At 39.5% G+C, this 20,210-nt stretch overlaps 1 protein-coding gene across 3 annotated transcripts; it reads left to right on the plus strand.

The window, feature by feature from the left end:
* Positions 1 to 83: 83 nt before the first annotated feature.
* On the plus strand, positions 84 to 16,098 carry kcnk4b (potassium channel, subfamily K, member 4b). 3 transcript variants are annotated; one of them, XM_088012244.1, is made up of 8 exons: positions 84 to 7,308; positions 8,308 to 8,428; positions 8,717 to 8,993; positions 12,652 to 12,775; positions 12,873 to 13,033; positions 13,121 to 13,307; positions 14,463 to 14,626; positions 14,955 to 16,098. In XM_088012244.1, the coding sequence occupies exons 3-8, from the start codon at positions 8,805 to 8,807 to the stop codon at positions 15,546 to 15,548; spliced, it is 1,419 nt and encodes a 472-aa protein (XP_087868370.1). In that variant the 5' UTR covers positions 84 to 7,308; positions 8,308 to 8,428; positions 8,717 to 8,804; the 3' UTR covers positions 15,549 to 16,098. The 3 variants fall into 3 exon arrangements, with proteins under 3 accessions (XP_087868370.1, XP_014850816.1, XP_087868371.1); XM_014995330.2 differs by lacking the exon at positions 84 to 7,308 and having other exon boundaries at positions 7,791 to 8,428; XM_088012245.1 differs by lacking the exons at positions 84 to 7,308; positions 8,308 to 8,428 and having other exon boundaries at positions 8,435 to 8,993.
* The last annotated feature ends 4,112 nt before the right edge of the window (positions 16,099 to 20,210 follow it).

Raw genomic sequence — 20,210 nt, forward strand, 5'->3', positions numbered from 1 at the left:
TTTTGTTCTTTTTTTATTTACTTTAGATCATTTTGGCTATGAACCGTTTTTGTGAGAAGGTAAATTATCCTCCCTCTGGGTCGACGGGTGATTTATTGTCCCTAACAGGAAATTGATTTGGAGTCTCTCTACTCATCAAACGGGTAAAGAAAAACCGGTTAGTCAAAGTCTGATCAGTCAGCATCAGTGCAAAAATACAGGCAATAATACTTAGTTTTATGTTATTAAGCCTCAGGAATGAAGTTGAAAATCTATAAAGAGAGGCTGGCCCGAACATAACATGACAGATGCAGGCGTCTCCAGCACATGCCTGTCGTAAAACCCGACACGCCGGATCCGAGTCCTCGCTTAAATCTTTGAGATTTCACAAAAGTAGCTGCAAAATGTTTATGGGATTTTGTGAAAACCTGCAAAAGCAACACGCAATCAGATCTTTCTTTTGTTCTAGCGAGAGATCGCATAAGTTTTATTGTATTTACTCATTTACAGTTTGAAATAAATATAACATGTTGATGTAAACAAAGGTTTTGAATGAAAATAAGTAGCTGGAAGAAAGAAATCTCATTAGTCAAAATGCATCCAAAGTGTTTCATTAGTTGTTTGATCAGTACCTCTTGCTTCAATAATGCATATTAAGTATCATTCATAATCATTTCAAGGAACTTTGTCATACCAACATTGTCATACCAGTTCAAATTTACATATATGGAACAAAACTCAGACTAAATCCTAGTTTAAGGGGCGTAATAAAAAAATGCTCATAAAAACACTTATAAGAGAGTTAAAAAAATAAGATGAAGCTCAAATTAGCTTTGCTAAATGCTAAAAAAAACCCTTTTCTAACCTTTAAATTGAAATGAGAGTAGAAACAACTTTTAATTATTGTGTATTTGTCATTACTCAATGTTTTTTATTATTATTCATTAGAGAAGATAGATACTTTTGGAGTCTTTAGTTAAACATTATGAAGACAAATATCTGCTTTTTCAGGAAAAAATAATGTGCCTCTGTGTGTGGAATCATGATAATGAATAAAATCCAGAACAGTATTTCTAAAACACAGAAATGTTCCATAAAAATATGTTCTGGGCAAATGAAACCAAGAGTAAATCTGAACCGGAGTCATGACGAGCAAAGGAAATTGAAAGCGTCTCATTGACGCGACTGTCGTTCCACACCTTCACTCGCCTTACTGTAGATCCTTCCCTCGTCCTGATAGTTTCTCAGCGTCTGAAAGCTTTCTCCAGGCATTGGATTAAAGTGTAAAGTAGATTCCTGGGCGGATCAATAAGAGGTGTAACAGGACGTGTCAAATGCACGCAGCTTCGAAGGTCTGGCTTTACTGTGCAGCTGCTGTGTTGGATGATGAGTCACATTCGTGTCATTTCAGTTAGTAATATCACATACTGTGGAAGATAAGTTTGTTTTAGCACATTAGCTCACCTGTCTGCACTTTGAGTTTCCTGGCATTTTATTGATATAAATTAATTAATTTCCTTTAAAATATTGAAATGTGATGTTAATCCAAGCTGGCTAGCATTTCAGACTACGTAGTCGGAGGTTCGGTGTCGTCATCATCGTAAAGAAAAGTCCAACATGAACGGGATTTAAAGGTGTGGAGTGTTTAACCAGACTAAATACTCGGAGGTCTGCAAACTAAACAGCCTAATTACCTGAAAACTTAATTGAAGACATTACTGATACTTTTAATGTCATTATTTTGTGGAATTCAATGTAATTATTCCAGAAAAAAAACTAAAACTCGGATTTGTTATTAAATCTGCATTTAAAGACATAATTTCATTGATTACCATTTCATCCAAAGTTATTCACATCCATTGCAGAAGGTCCTGGTCTAATTAGTCAGAATCATTTCTTTATATTCATTATTCATGCATGTAATCATGTATAAAAAGACATTATTGAACAAAAACAAAAACCTGTCGTTTGCTCAGTGAAACAGCTTTCTGCTGCGTTTCTGGATCCCTCCCAGTGCTGCGAAATTAAATATGTATGTGATGAATAAGCAAATAATTAAAAGCTATTGATGCTTTCCTTTTTTGGGTCAATTTAAGAGGAAAACAAGTAATCTGTTCTAGCTAGTGGAAGAAAAATGAGATATTTCAGTCTTCATGAGGTTTTATTGAGAAAAAGAAAACCAAAGGTTTTCTGGGTTTTCCCAGAAAACTTGCTAAGCCCGGCCCGTCAAAAAATGTTTAAAGTTGACAGGAAATATCACTTGATCATAACGAGTTATTGGAAGATTTGAAGATTAATACCTGGACATCAACTATAACGTCTTAAAATGCTAACATAAAAAAAAAAAGTAATGCTTAGCCTGGTGGGGCACAAGTAAAGCCTGGTGGCCCTCCAGGCTTATAATACACTGGGAGCAACCCTGCATGTATACTACAGGTATAAGGGATGTCGCCCAGGGCACCATTCAACCACGGGGCACCACTGACTGAGAATTTATTGAATATTTTATTAAATAAGTATTGGACATTTATTCATTTTTTATATTCTACATGATTATAAGTAAAAACATGTGTAAAATAAAGTGTATACATTTTCCATCTTCTTTTTCTGTCCTTTCTTTCATTTCGTCGTGTCTGATAACACGTCTTCCCTCAAATGACCAAAGTTGCCGACGTTTGCTAACCACGCAATTTCCAGTCGGGAGAAAGTCCCCGCATCATCAAATCTGTCAGAAAGTGTAGCTCGCTGTGGAGGCACGAGGGCTTAATTGAAAATAAAGTGCTCATAATAGCGGCGTAGCTCTTCTCCTCTCCTCTGTCTGCTTCGGTTTTTTTTTTTTTTTTTATTGCCGTCCTTTTCATGTCTACGGTAATTATGAGCGCGTCTGTCGTCAGGTCAATGAGTCTGAGCAAACTTTTGCTCCGGTGCAGGTCTTGCAGATGTTTTATTGGATCCGTCTCCACTGCTGGATGGACGTATTTATCTGGCTGCTAGGAACAAAACAAAGCATTTAACTGGACCAACATCTGGAGGTGCAGTCACTGGTCCACGAGAAGTAAGAGGAATTTCAATTTCTTTGTTTAACTCTTTTACAGTTTGTGTGACTTGACATGAATGATTGAACCGGGGAAAAAAGTTACTTTTTTTAAAGTATTTTTTTGTTTTGCAGAATAAAATACAGCTCTTCTCTAAGGTTTTGCCAAACATCAAACTTTTTTCTTCTCTCTCTCCCTCATGAAGTAATTTATGCATTCAAAGCAACGGCACACCTCTTTCACTGCAGTTGGACAGAGTTCAGTTTTGCCGAGATCGGACAGACGGAAGCTCTCACGCAGATTGAATTGAAGCGGCTAAATGTATTTAACAGTTTATTAGGTGCAGTGCATAAAATAAATCCAATTCTGCCTCTCAGCAAGTCGGGAAACCCAGCGGAGGTTTCCCGAGTTTGCAGGAAAAGATGAAGATGTTGAAATCGGGTCCGTCTCAGCTCATTTTACTCGATGTTCCTTCCACTATAACAGTCGTAGAAACTCAAAGTTTAGCGCTTTTTGGCGCCGCAGCAGCCGTGTACAATCAATCGGCTGTGAACGTTGCGTTTCAAACTCGGCGACCCTGGCGCTGAGCTGTGATTCATGACGCAGCGCCTTTACAAGGACTGTTTTAGAAACGTTATTAATCAGCAAAATGAGCAACCAATTAATTTAATACAGAATTTATAGAGGTGTGCGGTTAAAATGTACATTTTGACAGTCTTCAATGTGTTTTGATTTATTTTTAATCTTAGGAAACACAACGTAGGCCTGTCACTCTAACCAGTTTTGATGGATGGATAAATTGTCCCAGAAATTATTGCAATCAATGATAATATTGTCGTTTTGACAACATTTTCAGCTAATGTAATAACAAAGGCACGATAATGAAAGGACCCGGTCTCAGAGATCAATAAACTTTCCAAAGAACATTTAACACTGGAACTGGAAGACATTTCAAATATTCAAGAAAGAAAACGATAAATAAAATGAAATATGAAGTCTCAACAGAGGAAAATCACTTTACAAAACATTAATAATTAGGCTCAGAGAAAACAAGCAAAACTCCCTGTAGCAAAAAAAAAAAAATAAAGCAAACAGCATGGTACTGTGTGTCAAATGCTTGTTGAACTTTTTTCAAAATGGCGGCTTCTAATTAACATCAAATAGCAGCACTGGCTTTAAAGATTAGGCAAACAAGCACGCAAATGGAAATGACAAATTAACTGATTTAGTGCGTGTTGTGACGGGTTGAACACAAAGTAGTACTAGACGGTTTCACATCGTTTTTAAACTGATGCGAACGTCAAAAGCTCATTTATATTCTCTCTCTGTCTCGGCTCTTTGTAGAACCACCTCTCTCTGCAGTTTCGGCCACAACTCATAGATTTTATCTAAAATATTTACACATTCTCGGACGCTCGGTCAGATTCCACCGAGAGCGTCGGTGAAGTGCCGCCGGGGGGCAGAAACGAGAGGAACTGGCGAGAGCGAAGGAGCGAATGAGACTGACTGATGCACAACAGCTGAAGATGTGTTGGTAGCATGGTAACCGGTATTTAGGGTGATAATCGCTCTCTGATTACGGGGAACATGTTATCTGATGCGACAGAAAGCCACAAAGCTCGCACTGAAAACAATTGTCATAGAGACAAAGTACACACACGCATAATGTTGTTCTTATTTTTAAAGTCATTGTAGCGCCATCTGATCAGATCACGCACCATAAGGGAACCATCTGTCACAAGTGGGAGGTGGAGGGGAGGTTATGAATGCAGACAGACATTCAGGAGCCAGACGGAAAAAGATGGATTTAACTTGAGGGTGGCTAATAGTTCACCGAGCATTAAAATCTGGGGAGATGGAAGAAAAACGCACCAAGCTTCAAGGACCATTTGAGGCCGTGGTGTCCAAACGTTTTGCCTCGTTGGTCAAAAATGCTCCAAGTTGAAAGAACTTGCAAAATATTTTGGTTTTTATTATTAAAATAGCAAAAACTATATTTTTTTTTTTACCTGCTCAACTATAAACTAAATACACAATATTTTAATTTAATACTCGAAGCAGTCTAATTTCGTGATTCCTGTTGGCAGCGAATCAAAATCTTTGTAGGTTTGAAAGATGAAAAACTTCTTCCAGTTTTAAAAAAGTAACTGCAAATCATGTCCAGTATTTTTGTCAAGTTGATCTTAATTTTCTAGATTTTTTTTTGTTTTTGTGTGTGTGTGTGTGTGCGTGTGTGTGTGTGTGTGTGTGTGTGTGTGTGTGTGCGCGCGTTTGTTTGTAATACCTTGTGGGAACCATTTTCCTGACACTACATTGTGGGGACCAATTGCTCCTTGTGGGGACCGAAGCCTGGTCCCCACAACGGGAAACGCTGTTTATGGTTCAGGGCTCAGATTTCGCACTAAGGGTGTGAATTGAGTTTTGGTTAGGTTAGGTATGTAAAGGATAGGGTTAAGGTAAGGTTTAGGCTGTAGAAATGAATGGACGTCAATGGAAAGTCCCCACAAAGATAGCCACGGAAACGTATTTTCAACAATAAGAACAGTGAACAGGATATGGCTCACTCTTACAATATTTTGCCAAATTTATGTTACGGGCATTCCCAAATCTGTTTTTTTTGTTGTAAAAGTCACTATGTGTTTGTGGCCCCCTTTTACTAATAAATTAAATGGAAAGCAAAAACTTGGAGGAATTTTGTTTTTAAGATTTTAATTTGTATCTTCTTTGAAAAGACAAAGCATCACTTGAAATCACATCCCCGGATTTTTTTATGTGTATCTGCATCTGACCATCAAACCAAATTAAGCCATTTTCATCCATTATCAAACACGTCACCAGTCCGTCACAGAACTTAAGCTACGTGTGAATTGTAATTAAGTTTCCACCCGAAATCGTTTTGAGGTTCTACAAATGTCCCCCAGACCGCCATTTTGGATGCTCCTGGGACATGGAGAAAAGAAGAAAAGTTGGTTTCTCATGCGCACCAGATTCTCTTGGTAGCCAAAAAATGTTCACAAACTGAAACTACTAGGGAAAAACCCTGCAGAAGATTATATATCCATCTCCCTGAGAGCACATATATCTTACAATGTCATCCAAAAACCCAAGGAGATGAGTAAAGATTGAGATTAATCCCAGAGATTTTCTGGAAAAAAAACATGGAAATTTCTGAGTTTCAAAAGCCAAACATTTTCAACTGCGGCCTGCACTTTCAGAAACAATGTTCTAGATCGAAATATACTCATCAGTGTGAATGACCCAGTCCTAAATCAGAGAATTTGAAAGTTGATGTACACTGAGACTTTTCATGAACTCTCACCGAGCCTGAGCTACTTTGCAAAGAAGAACGTGCAAAAAAAAAAAAAAAAGAGTAGCAGCAAAAGCAAACGAGGGGGATTAGCAGTGCTACTGCTCACAGCAACACCTTGGACTCTGAAAATAATCTGATGATATGAGTTACAACATTTAATTTCCCTTTGGGCATAAATAAATTATTACCGAATTGAACTGAACTCAGTTTCGTTCAACTGCTCCACCTCATGTTGGTGTGTTGCGTTAAAACTCAATAAAACACATTAGCTTTCCTGGATTTATTGTGGGAAACGGACTAAAAGGTCAATGGGTTTGAAGACCTTCCTGTTTGTGGGACTCCAGTTTCCTCTGCGCGTGGTGCAGCGCCAGCCATCAAAGTGGAGAATGAAATTGAAGACCGATGAATGAAACTCTAGGTTGATGCAGATGAGCCAGAAATAGTACGAATGTAAGCATGTGTATGTTGGCCAGGTCTCACTGGACTCAAGCACAGGAACTCAAAAAATCCCTGGTATTAGACCGAAGGCTTACACATAGGTAAATAAATAAGTAAAGACTAAATAGGATTTAAGTGAGCTAATAAATAAATGTGGCACTGATAGACCAACTTGCTACAGTACAACTCAATTCACTCCTGCTGGGGGATTTTTCTAGTAGTTTTGATTGCTTTTTGCGAAGTAAAATAAGAATTGCACAATAATGAAGTAAATAATTTAGTAAATCTTTCATAAAATACAAATAAAAACCAAAAACTGCCTGACTTACACTGCCAAACCTCCATCCCAGCTCTCTCTTTAACTCCCTCTCTCGCTCTGTGTGTAAAGTCCGTTTGATTGAGCACCTTTTTCCCCCTCTCTGGTGTGCTCAGCACAACCCGACCGCGCTCCTTTTCTCACACACACTTGTCTGCATGCGGCTGCTTGAACTCCACGGGACGCCATCCCCGCCGCCGCTCCTCTCGTTGGATTCCTTTGGGTCTGAGGTAAGCGCACATGCCTCAAAGCGTCCGCAGCATCTGTCAGGCTGAAACTTATGGATTCAAATGGACTCCCGAGTGGCAATAAAAGTGGATCGTTATGCAGGGCTGCGTTTGCGCTGCAGCAGCAGCAGCAGCCCTGTTGGCATTTAACGCAGTGCATATTACACTTTCCTTCTGTCAAGTGTCTCACAGCGTGCTTAGCATTCTGAGGTGTTTATTCGCTTGGCAATTTCACGTCGACTGGTCGCAGAGGAGCTCAGTTAAGCGTGTAAAAGTTTCAATTTTGACTCCAAATGTGTGCCAGCATTATCATAAAAAAATGTGACTACAAACTAGCATCATGTTGTGTTTTTAGTCATTTATATATGTATATATGACTGAGATGTGCTCATATTTGCAAGCGGGCAGTTCCTCTGTGCATTCCCAGCAGCTGTAAAACTGGTTAGAGTGCACGTCTGTTTAGCTGTCACTGTGTGGCAGTTTACTGCTCTAAGTTTTGGATGCAGACCAGAACAGATCTGCTGACTAAAGAGCTACAATCTCTGAACTTCAGGGAATTGTGCTCCTTTATGCTGCTCCCCCGCCTCCCGCATGCAGTCCACTGCTTTTAGGATCGCAACTGGTAACCCAAGCCTTTCAGGATGATAACCAAATTAGAGCATCTCAAACTTTACTCGGCGTCTGAGCTTCTGATGACATTTAGCTGCTGCAGTTTAACTACGGTGGACTTGTGCAGAGTCACACATCCTCTTGTTTTGGGGTTTAATAAAGTAGAGTGCTGTCTTGATCTGAGCCAACAGCGATCAGCGTCATCCCACCCAACCTGTTTCTTTCACATCTCTCTCCTCCGGCTGATGATAAAGAGCCAGAACCCCCCACCCCCCACCCCACACACTCCTCAGAAAGCTCCACCTTGCTTCACTTTGCCACTAGTTATAGGGATGGGGAAAGTCTGGTTTGATTGGTGACATCAAGGTCTGAAGTGTGTCTTTCCCCGTGCAGTGTCCCCTTCCTTGGAGTGCGAGGGTGACGGGTTCCCCATCGACTACGGGTCCAGGGACACCATCATAAGAGCCGATGCGAAAAAGGAGCGAAGGCGTGGGCAGATAAGGAGGGCCAACAGGTGAGTTTGATCCATCTGTTGGGTTCACGACACGCATCGTGGACGTTTTATAAACAGACACACAATGGCCTCTGTTCAGAGTGTCACCAGGCAGGCCAGATGACAGATTCCCCCCCCCTCCATCTTCTTGTGTGTCAGCGGTACAGTAAAGCCCGGGCTGATTTAATGCCTGGTGCAGCTGATGTAACTGGACTGCCTGCTGCAGGCATGTTGGCAGTCAGGAGCCACTTTCAGACGTCGTGTGGTCAGAATAAAACCCGCGCGCTTCTGTGGTTGCTGATGTTTCAGCTGCAGCAGCTGGGATCGAGGCCCCGTCAGAGCTGAGGGCGGCAGAGAGAGGCACCAGGCTGAGTTCGGACTGAGCGGCGGCGCAGCCATGCGCTGCTCCACCCTGCTGTTGATCTTCACCATGGTGCTCCTTTACTTGGTGATGGGAGCGCTGGTGTTTCGCTCCCTGGAGGCTCCGCTGGAGGAAAAAGAGCACGCGGTGCTGATGGACCAAACCCGGGCTTTCCTGTTCAATAACTCCTGCGTTGACCTGTACACCCTCAACGACTACGTGCAGGTAAAGCTGGACCCGGCGAGGCGGGAGCCACTTGTTCTGTCACTTACAGATAATTTTTTTTTTCTTTTTCTACAAATCGCGGGACGTCGTGTCCGTGTCTCTTTTGAACTGTACGTCGCAAGACTGCTTCTGTTTAAGTCTTATTTCATTGTCATTTACAGTAGAAGTATTTAGCTTTGTTATCCTTTCAACTCAATTTTAGGATGTGTTGGATTGTATAAAAATCAGTTTTTTTATCTCAAGAAAAATTATTATACTTAGAATCATAAATATTCTCTATTTTAAATTTTAAAAACTATATTTTTTATGTTGCGGTTAAACTTTTAGCTGTTTCTGGGACTCGCTTAAATCATCCAACTTATGTACAGCTTCATGTGAAATAAATTTGGAATATTTCATTGCAAAAATGAATCATACAAATTGGCAAAAAATTTGATGGGAAGAAAAAAAAAACAGAAAATTAAAAAACTGCAGTAGTATTTTGTTGAAACCTTTTGCTGATTCATTCAAGTTGTAGTGTTTTTAAATGAATTATCATTATATAAAGGTGTCAGCCAGGAGCAGGATACAAAAGGTTCCACAGTGTTACATATAGTTACATATATAGTGTGTGTGTGTGTGTGTGTGTGCGTGTGTGTGTGTGTGTGTGTGTGTGTGTGTGTGTATGGTCATCTGCTTTGTGTTGACCAGTGACTGGCAAACTGTCTCTGCCTTCGCCACTGGTGACACTAGATACTAGTGGCAGGTGTAACCATATCATTATCTTTAATAGGAAAAAATATCTTTTCACTGGTTGATTACTTCATTTATAACTAGTACTTTTTCATCAATATTAAGGCATTATTGGCTTACTTAGTTATTAACAAGTTAAGATTTTGTGTTTTTTCAGAGTGGAAAGCTGAAGAAAAAGAAAGATTCTAGTTAGCACCACTTTGAGTCTAAACATACATTTAATGTACATTTAATGTATGTTTAGACTCAATATGAGTCTTTTTCTTCTTTTCTTCAGCTTTCCACTCTGAAAAAACACAAAATCTTAACTTGTTAATGGACCTCACAAGTGGAAATACAACATTTTGGAATGGCCGACTAACAATAAGACCTGCATTTGATGGTCACCTGAAGAGGATTCTAGACAAAATATGTTGTAAAAGTTCAATAGATTAAAAATGTTTGAATATTTTACATATTTGCAGATGTTGTTTACTCACTGGAGCGCTGCGTCTCTATTTTGCGGATCTATAGAGACCCAGCTCTGTGTAGCAGTGCAGCGTTCCTGCATAACTCTACTAGATAACAGGTGGGATCTGAGCAGCTATGTGACACTGGTTTTGCTGCAGAGTGCGTCTAAGTACAGGAAAGTTGATCCACACATAGGCGGAGAATTTACACTGCTGGTTTGGCCACCGGGTTGTGATCCAAAGATACCTGTCCTCGCTTCAGAAAGAACATCGTAAATGACTGTTTTAGCTCGCTATGCTGTCTACATGTGCAATGGCTGACATTTGCGAAAAGGTTAACGCGATCGAAGGATGGAAGAGAAGTAAGAAGTTTGTAAAGTATTTTAGAGAGAGATCAAATGAATGAAGAAGTATGAAGTCTAACATTAGAAGATGTCCATGTCTAGAGGGAAATTGAGATATGGCTCATCCAGTCATAGTAGGATGACCTTTGGTTCGGGTGTAAACCAGTAGGAAACATTACTCTTATGTTGTCTCTATGATAATTCATGGTTTCATATCAGCAGACTCAATTTCCTTTCCATTTCTGCTCTAAATTGCTCTGCTGTTCATAAAGGCTGTGGAGACGTTGGGTGATCTTAAAAGCTTTTGAGTCTTCAAAACATCACAGAGCAAAATGAAGCAAGAGCAGAGTAAGTATATCAACATACTAAGGAGGGAATAGGTCACAGCATCTTGTTCAAGCCTCTTTAACAAAACATTTCCATCAAATGTCTCTTAGACAAGCCAAAGACCAATTAGCTTGTCTGGCTAATTATAAATCACAACTCAAGCCAGTAATATTCACTCTTGCAAATAAAACCAAAGGAGGAGTGAAGTGGATCTCAGTAGATTCGATGTAAATGTCCGCATGGGATGTGACGTGTCCCATCCCAAAAGATTAATCACATGGGGAGTGTGTGACATCTTTGACCTGTCCTGTGCGTGTTAATGGTAAGAAGTATGCCTGATGTACCACAACACAGTGGTTCATCATTTGGTTTCTGTCTCAAATCCGCCAACCATCTGTGATCAATACATTACACCCTGGAACCATTGCATAGCTTTTGCCTCGCTTAGCAGTTTAGAGGTGTAGCAGCAGCAGGTTGACTTCAACCTGTTTCTACACAGACAGGGCCAGAAGGTATCCCAGATTTGTGACATATACACACACGTCATGTCCTTTAGCGCCTACAGTAAACATTAGATGTGTGTTTTTGAACGGACCCCCACAGTCTTGGAAAAGTCTAGAATTGTCCCCCCTCAGAGAAATCATAAAATAAACCTTTGTATTTAAACAATATCAATATGAAAAGGCAATAGAAACAAAGAACGGAATAAATCTGCCATACATTTAAGAAAAAAAAATAAGAATGAAATTTTAGACGTTCTTTCTTTTTTTTTTTTTTTTTTTTAGCAATTTCATTATAAAGTTATTCTTCATATGGGCAAAAAGAAATAATAAATTGCTCTTGGGTTCCCCCTGGTGGCCAGGGTAGGTCATGTTTCAACGGTAGTATGAGCTGCTGTGCTTTTCGTATTCAAACCTCCAAAGCAAAGTGGAAGATAAGCTAGCAAAACAATGTCACAAAAAAGAACTTCTTCTTCAGGGAGAGAGAAAAAGCGGAAGATTAGGAAAAAAAGGCATGTTTGTATGTTGCTTGGTAGACGAGAATTAGCTAAAAGAAAATTAGCTTGGTAGCGACCTTGAACAGTCCAGTTCAACAGGAAAACATTTATGCTATGTCCGTAGAAATCACCCTACCTAACTTTTACTTCAACATTTTTACAGTGCTATTATCATTAGATTTACTGATAGTATCAAATAGTATATAATGAAGCATGACAAAATAGGATTATTTTATTATCAGCATGCATTCACAGACCACATGAAGAAATCTAAATAGTTACTCAACAGGACTAGGTAAGGTAACGACAGCTTATGTAAGAATTGCGGTCCTCTTATTTATGGTTGTGTTGGCAGCCCTTGCAGTTATCCCTCAGATGTCGATCCCTGCCCCAAGTTGGTATTGTGTGTCAGGTTTCATTGAGCCACATGTTGGATGCTAAACAACTCTCTGGTTTAGTCAAAGTTTTGCTCTAGTATGTTCTGGGCCTAAAGCCACAAAGTTATAAGTAGAAAATCTTGGAACAGCGAGTGGATATTAAAGGGGTTGTTTGTGTCTGGTGAGGAGAAAGATATTTTTGAACACATTTGCTGCTGTGACTGCAATCAAGTGAATAAGTCATGGACTGTTTTTAATGTTGTGTTTTCCTACAACCAGCTATGCCTCATTTATGTGAACCCTTACAAATAGATGGAAGCGATAGTCTTCTTGGTGAGCCATTATAGTTCTAGTTCACAGACCTTTATACCAACATTGCATTTTTCAAAGCACCTTTACCTTTCTAATCTCTTGTGCTTTGTCCCTTCTCAGAAAGTGCTTGAGTCTGTAGGTGCGGGAGTGGACGCTGAAGCTGCTATACTCAATAAAACCTTTGCCACGAACTGGGATATAGCCAGTGCTCTTTTCTTCTCAGGGACAATAATGACTACCATCGGTAGGTGTCTGCTGAAACATTCACCGTGTCGTATATATATATATAACTGCGTTGACTTAAATAAGCTGCTTCCTCACCTCTGACTTGACATGTACAGGCTATGGAAACATCTCCCCCAAGTCAGATGGAGGAAAGCTCTTTTGCATCTGTTTCGCCCTCGTGGGAATCCCAATGTTCGGCATCCTGCTTGCTGGGGTTGGTGACCATCTTGGTACCGGGCTGAGAAACACTGTTGCCAAAATAGAGAAGCTCTTCCTGGTCAGAAGCTTTCATAATATTGAAAACACTTCCTTTCATTTTAAGTTTTTCTTTGTCTTATACCACGTTATCTCACTTTGTTGACAGAAGTGGCGCGTCAGTCCTACTGTTGTACGTGTGATCTCAGCAGTCCTGTCCATCCTGCTCGGTTGCTTGCTTTTTCTTGCTGTGCCCACTTTGGTTTTTCAAGAGGTGGAAAACTGGTCCCTTCTGGAATCTTCCTACTTTGTGGTTATCACACTGACCACAGTGGGCTTTGGTGACTATGTTGCAGGTAAACAAACAGTTCTGACTTACCTGTCATTCCTTAACATATTCTTAATTAGTGGGAAACTGTTTCACTTCTCTTTCAACATGCTTCTTTAGTTGCCTGCTACTTAAGTAATTAGGACTGTCATGTCTTGGATGACTGAGTAGCTTCCCTAGTGCATTTTCTTCTAAAGTGGCACTTTTCCCCAAAAGAGACTCCAATATGCTTTGATATATGTCTTTAAATTTGGCCATTGGACCATTTTTGCGGAAATATTAAAGCAACATCACAAGACATGAGCCAGGAAGCTAAAGCATTTCTTCCAGTTGGAGAATGTTCCCATGCATACTGACAGTTTTGTTTCAAATTTGCTTAAGTACAACAAAGTCAGTTTTTGTAAAAGGCCATCACTCTGATCTCAACCCAATAGAAAATTCATAGGTAAAGCTGAAAAAGTTTGCAAGCAAGACAGTCTACAATCCTGACTCCATAATGCCAGTTCTGTCAAGAGGAATCGGCCAAAATTACAACAAACTACTGTGAAAAGCTTGTAGGAAGCCCAAAATCTTAGACTCAGTTTGAAGACCTTTTATCCAAATGCTAAGGAGACATATGTAAACTTCTGAATTTGAAGAGAGTTTAAAAATATTCCAAAAAAAAAAAAAAAAAAAATCTCGTTCATTATTCTGGTATTTGGCAAAAAGAAACATTAATCCTAACTGTCCTAAAATCGCTAACGCTTTCTTTGATTTAATGTCAGACTGCACAGGAACTCAAGTGAACAGACGCGTTTGACCATTTTTGGTATGTTTTTGATGAAATTATTAATCTGTAGACAAATAGCAATGTGACTTAATTAGTCATCCATAAATACTTGTCAGTTGCAATGCATTAAGTTCTGTAATGCACAGACAGCATCATTAATTATTCAAATATTTTGTGCGAGGGATGAATTATTGATTACTTTGTCTCATATGGATGGATGGATGGATGGATGGATGGATGGATGGATGGATGGATGGATGGATGGATGGATGGATGGATGGATGGATGGATGGATGGATGGATGGATGGATGGATGGATGGATGGATGGATGGATGGATGGATGGATGGATGGATGGATGGATGGATGGATTCCGTTAACATTTTCCCTTGCATACTTTGTATTTGTATCAAAGGGGAAGGTGAATTTATGACCCGCATAGGAGAGAACCTTTTGCCAGAGTACTGGTACAAGCCTTTGGTGTGGTTCTGGATCCTCCTGGGTCTTGCATACTTTGCTTCTGTCCTGACAATGATCGGTAACTGGCTCCGGGTTCTATCAAAGAAGACCAGGGCTGAGGTACTTCCTTTCTCTGTATTTTTCCTGCTGTCTGCACATCATCCTTTGTTTTAACGAGGGAAGGTACTATGGTAGATGATGGTCAATGGTTTCAAGTGTTTCTTGGGTCTCTTTCCATCTACTGTATGGACTACCATGAGCTACATCAGCTCCAGTGTCTTGAGTTACCATTACCAATAACATTATAAGAGTGTTTTGGCTTTGAAGAGACTGTTCTGCATGCAAAGCATGAAATAACTAAAACATAAGGGATATTTTATTTCAAAAGTAGAGTTTAAAAATGTTGAGACATTCCATACAGATCTTAAAGTTTTTGTTTCTATTTCAGATGGAGGAACTGAGAGCCCATGCCACAGACTGGACCCAGAACATCCAGAACATGTCCGTGGACTTTCGTATTCCAGGAAATTTAGAGGACCCTTTCAAGCGTCGCCGGCGAAAGCACCGCCATCGCAGCCATGGTCACAGTCACAGTCACGGTCACAGCCACTCGGCCAACGGGGCCCCAGGAGAAAAACAAGAGCAAAACCAGAGTCAGAACGAATCTGGATCTTACTCTTCTTCCTATTCTTCTTCTGAATCAGAATCCGGATCAGAATCAGAAACAGACTCTCAGGCCACGCAGACCGACCGGGTTCCAGGAACGGAGGCTCCTCCGGACCCTGTCCAGCCGCAGCCTCTGGACTACTTGGCAGAGAACCTTGCCTTCATTGACGAGTCCTCGGATGCCCAGAGTGGCAAAGTGCAACTAGAACCAGTACAAGAATCAAAACAACCCAATTCTCGTCAGGCAAAGAGGAGACGCCACAGGCGGCCAACTAATAGGAGAAGCTCTAAAACCAACTACTCCAACAATAACAAAAGGCAACCCAATGGAAACACAACACCTGTCCCAGATCTTCCAAAAAAGCCCCTGGACTGAGAGTACTAACACCTTATGAGACCCTGCTGACGGAGGAGGTCTCAGTCAAGCAGTTCCTTTCTGTGTAAATGCTGCCTATATACTGTCAGTTAAAACAAAGACACAATGCTGATGCCTTATAAACCTTTGTGTGGTTTGCCATATAACTTTTCTCTTTGCATGTGAGTGCATATGCAGCAAATGAAAAGATTAAGATGCCATAGGCTTGACGACTTTGTGAGGAGCTACTGCTCTCTACTGGCCTAAAACGGTATTGCACTGATCACCACTGTGTCAAAATGAACCACTTTTTTTAAATAATCCGGGTACTGCAACCCGATTTGTGTTGTCAGAAACTTGCTACAACAGTGTGAAACTCAATTTAGAGAAATGTTGCTGTTACCCGAGTCCATTGTCCTTGAATCCTGCCAACAATCAAACAGGTTTACTTTTTGCTACCTAACGAGTTTGTAAAAATAATATGCATAGCCATCCATTTGCATTTTTGATGGTCAGATTCATCAGTGCTACTATTCTGCATCAGTGCATTAAATAACTTTTCAAAAAGAAATTGTTGTTGTTAAATACTGTTCTATTTCTCAGATTCCACCAAAAACATGCTGCTTGATAAAAAAAACAAAAAAACAATGGCATTTTTTTCCTAAAGAACAGAGCCTTGCATAAGAATTGATACACCTTTACATTTTTTGTCATCTATCCATTGCTTACACTTGCTGGTGCTTATCTCCAGTGGCCCCTGGACTGGTCTTCTGACTGGACTCTGTGAGAGCATTAATATCGAGGTGCAATTCGTTGTTTGTTGGCCAATAAATCTGATTCTGACTAAAAAGAGCATGTCGACTCACACCAGGCTAAATGCTGCTGAAAAACAATGGCTTTAAAGGAGACTTAAAAAAAATAGGAGGAAAAAATGTCTGTTGAATATTTAAAAGGCAACGTAATCCAAAGATTGCGAGAACACAACAGGAAAACCCTCATCTCCGCTAAGGTTCTACCAAATGAGATGTGCTCTAGTCTGGGTTCAACTTAAAAGACAGGATGATTTTTAAACAAGCCAAATACGTGAAAAAGGTTGACTGACACCAGCATAAAGTTGATTGCAGTTGTTGAGACATGTTGAGATTAAGGCGCCTATTGCTTCCACGAAGACATGCCTCAACAAAACTGAGTGTTTGTCAGAACTTGAAGAAAAATTCCTTTTTTGACAAACAGCGGATCTGTTTATTAAATTTAAAATTTGAGTCTATAATTAATTACTCTCAAATGTGATACATGCAATTTGATGTACTCAAACCAACCAAAATCAATAACCGAGTTATATTATTAAATCCTGCTTAACTTCCAGCGAGACCTGAAATGACTGTTTAGAGAAGCTTTGCTAAAGTCAGTCTCGCTAGCAAATTAAGTTTCTTAACCTTGAGACAGTCGTTGCCACTGAACAACACATTTTATCTTTGGTTAAGGAAAATGTTCAGAATTCACCTTAGCAAGTTTGACTTTAGCATTAGCACTATTGCAAACAAACTGAAGTTCATGGCTGAGTTATTTAGCAATAGGTAGATATTCCGTGTCTAAAAGTGCAAAGTTGTTACAGACATACCCTTAAAACATAGCAGCTGTAATTTCAGCAACCATATATTACAGGACTTCCACTTTATAAAAATATATGGTACCTTGTCCTTGTCTATCATAAATACCCATAAAATGATGTCGGAATTTGTCCAGCTTCCAATCCAGTCCAGCCTTTTAAAAGCACTTTAAAACATAATACAAGACCAAATGCCATACATAATAAAATGAACTAAAATATACCAAAAGTATAAAATTAAAAAGGGAGGGGATCCAGTAGAAAAACAGATAACATGTCATGTTTTTACAAATTAAAATATATTTTTTGTCAATTTTAATAGGGTTGGTCAGACTGTATCATGACCTCTACGGTTTCTGAAATGGGTTGGAATATTTTAAACACTGCAAAACATTTTGATTTTTAAGACCGGGTCAGGAATATGGTGCCAAATTTCAAAAGAGGACATTCTATCTGGTGGAGGTACAGTGTGATACGCCTGCAGTCGTCGGCTCGGCCGTTTTAACCTGCATTGATGCTTTTCAGGTGATCCCCGTAAGTGATACTCTGCTGGAAACTCTAGCTTTAGTCGGTCTGAAACCGGCACCGGGGGGGAATGCTGCTGCCGCTGCAGATCTCTTATCTATTAGTTATTTTCCATTAGGAAAACAGCTAGATGCTTATAAAAACCGTCTTACGCAATTGCTTGTTAAAGACAAAATCTGCTGACTTTAATGTTAAAGCAACCAGCAGGTGGCAGGCAAGATGCAGCAACACATTTAACACCTTTGTGGCGCTGGAGTGAAATTCTAATCTACGTCCTGATTGTGCATTTGCATCAATCTTAATTATACGGCATGAGTCTATTTTTAATTATCCTATCTTTCCATCCAGTCTCAGGTTTCCCAAATAAAAACATAAAGGCGAAGAACCAAATAATAACGTGTCCCTTGGAAATCTGAGACCGCTCTGAAGGACGTTGCTAAAAGAAAAGGAAACGTTTGGGGACTGCAACCAAGGAATTCAGGAAGCAGAGATGATGTACAAAGGCAGTGGGTGACCTTTTACTGGAGGACACACTCTCAGCTGCTATAACGTCATCCACCGCAGCCTCCATCTGCTGCCACTAGAGGACGAATGGTGGGCAGCGTCTGAAGTGCCGAGGCACACTTCTGACCTGAATTCAATGGGAAAATCCGTACCCAATTTAGATCCAAATATGGTGTCTCTACAGTGCTGCGCACAATACAAGATGGAAACCGCAGCCTTTTTGACAGAATAAGATAAATCCGGGGTTCCCATTGTCAGGACTTCTTCTTTTTTTTTTTTAATTTTATTTAGTAATGGTACAATACTAATCTAGATATAGAATCAACGAGACATCTATGTCACAAAGAAGTTAGCTATTTTGCCAACGCAGCACTCCCGTGACTTGAGTACAAGTTCTCTGATACTGGTTCAGAAAAACAATGGTGAACCTTGACCTTATGGGTAATTATTACAAATTAACTTATACAATCTGAATACAGTAAGTTAAATTTACTTTAAAAAAGCATGTTTATCTTGTACTACCTTCTTGGTGAGGAAGCTCTGGCTTCTCATTTCTGGCCATCAGTCACGACCAGCTTTCTTTAGCTGGTGTACTGATCAAACACACTGTTAAAACCTAACCAGTGAGACTGGTTTAAAAATGTGTGTACATTTTATTTTGGTAGATTTGAACCAATACGTCTGCGAAGACATCATGTGTTAAACCAACCGATTTCTAAAAACCAACTTAATTACCGAGATCATTTGGCTCATCAAAGGCAAACATTAATAATGGCTTTTGGATGAGGCATACAATTTTACTAAAGTACTGCTAAACTTTTCAAATATAAGGTGAACTGTCAACATTTTCCTTGGCAAATATAGCTAAAATTTGCTTCTCAGTCACAACAGTAATCTTAGTATGTTTGAGTTTTAGCTGGATGTAAACTTAAATTCTCTCCCTAACACAGAAACTTGCTCGATAAGTTTTGTGACGGGTTCTTAACTTTATTGACTTGATAATACCCTAAAAACCTGGGTACAAAACAACCAAAATGTTTTCAGGCGACAACAGGGACATTTTGTACCTATGTCATTTTTTTAAAAAACCAGCTTCGATGACTGCAGACTTAGTTAGGTTTAGTTTTCTGTAAACAATTGTGGTTTTATGACTCTAATAAGTAATAACAGCCTCCAACTGGAATGTGCTTAGTTACTTTAGTTTCAACAGGAAGTCATAATCCATCATGTGTCATGGGGAGCTTCAATCAGTGGGAAGAAGGCAAAAGAAATATCAAGAAAAAATTGGTAATTTTATTAAAATACTTGTAAGTTTGAAGACCAATTTTTCAGATATGAAATGGTGCCGGCTGCCTTGAAATGCTTCGTACTGTACATCTGGACATTTCCTACTTGTCTAGTGAACACGTGGATCCTTTCTGCCTGGGTAAATCTTCTCATGTAGCATAGTACTTTATGACAGAAATACATATCTTTAAATTTGAAAGCTAATTTAAATGAATGTTATCATCATTTATTATTCTTCATTTTTGCCATAATCATTCATACCATGTGATATGGGAAGCATATGCATGACACACATTTCTGATTGTCCTTTGGGCTAAACGTCTAATGAAACAAGACACATTATGACCTCAGATCTGATGGTAGATTTGAATTTTTGGAGTCATATAACCAAGTTTCCAAGTTCATCGATGGTTGAAGTGAAAACACAGCAGATTACATCTAAAAAGAGCAAGATATGAAAATATCAAAGCTATAAACATATGATGAACCACATCGAATGGCAACATGAAGGTACACACGGATATGAATGGAAGGGCAAATTGACTTCACCATTTTTGAGCATTACACATTTAGACTGTGCATTATCAAAATTTATGTCTATTAGCTTATATTTAATACCCTCCACATTTTTTATAGTGTAATGATTTGAATAAATAGGTTGTTTGGTGTAAAGGTGGACATTGTTTTGTGTAATCTATGACTCACTGATACTGCGCCTTACTTGCTTGTGCACTACAGGCACAATGGCTCCTTGGTAT

The sequence above is a fragment of the Poecilia mexicana genome, unplaced genomic scaffold (assembly GCF_051168715.1).
Source record: "Poecilia mexicana isolate PSO_F unplaced genomic scaffold, ASM5116871v1 scaffold_14, whole genome shotgun sequence".
NCBI lineage: Eukaryota > Metazoa > Chordata > Actinopteri > Cyprinodontiformes > Poeciliidae > Poecilia > Poecilia mexicana.

Excerpts from the sequence above, each read along its gene's own strand:
- kcnk4b (XM_088012244.1), top strand. The coding sequence starts at position 8,805 with ATGCGCTGCTCCACCCTGCTGTTGATCTTCACCATGGTGCTCCTTTAC. Across the intron at positions 12,776-12,872 it reads GACAATAATGACTACCATCG|GCTATGGAAACATCTCCCCC; the intron begins GTAGGTGTCTGC and ends TGACATGTACAG. Across the intron at positions 13,034-13,120 it reads AAATAGAGAAGCTCTTCCTG|AAGTGGCGCGTCAGTCCTAC; the intron begins GTCAGAAGCTTT and ends CTTTGTTGACAG.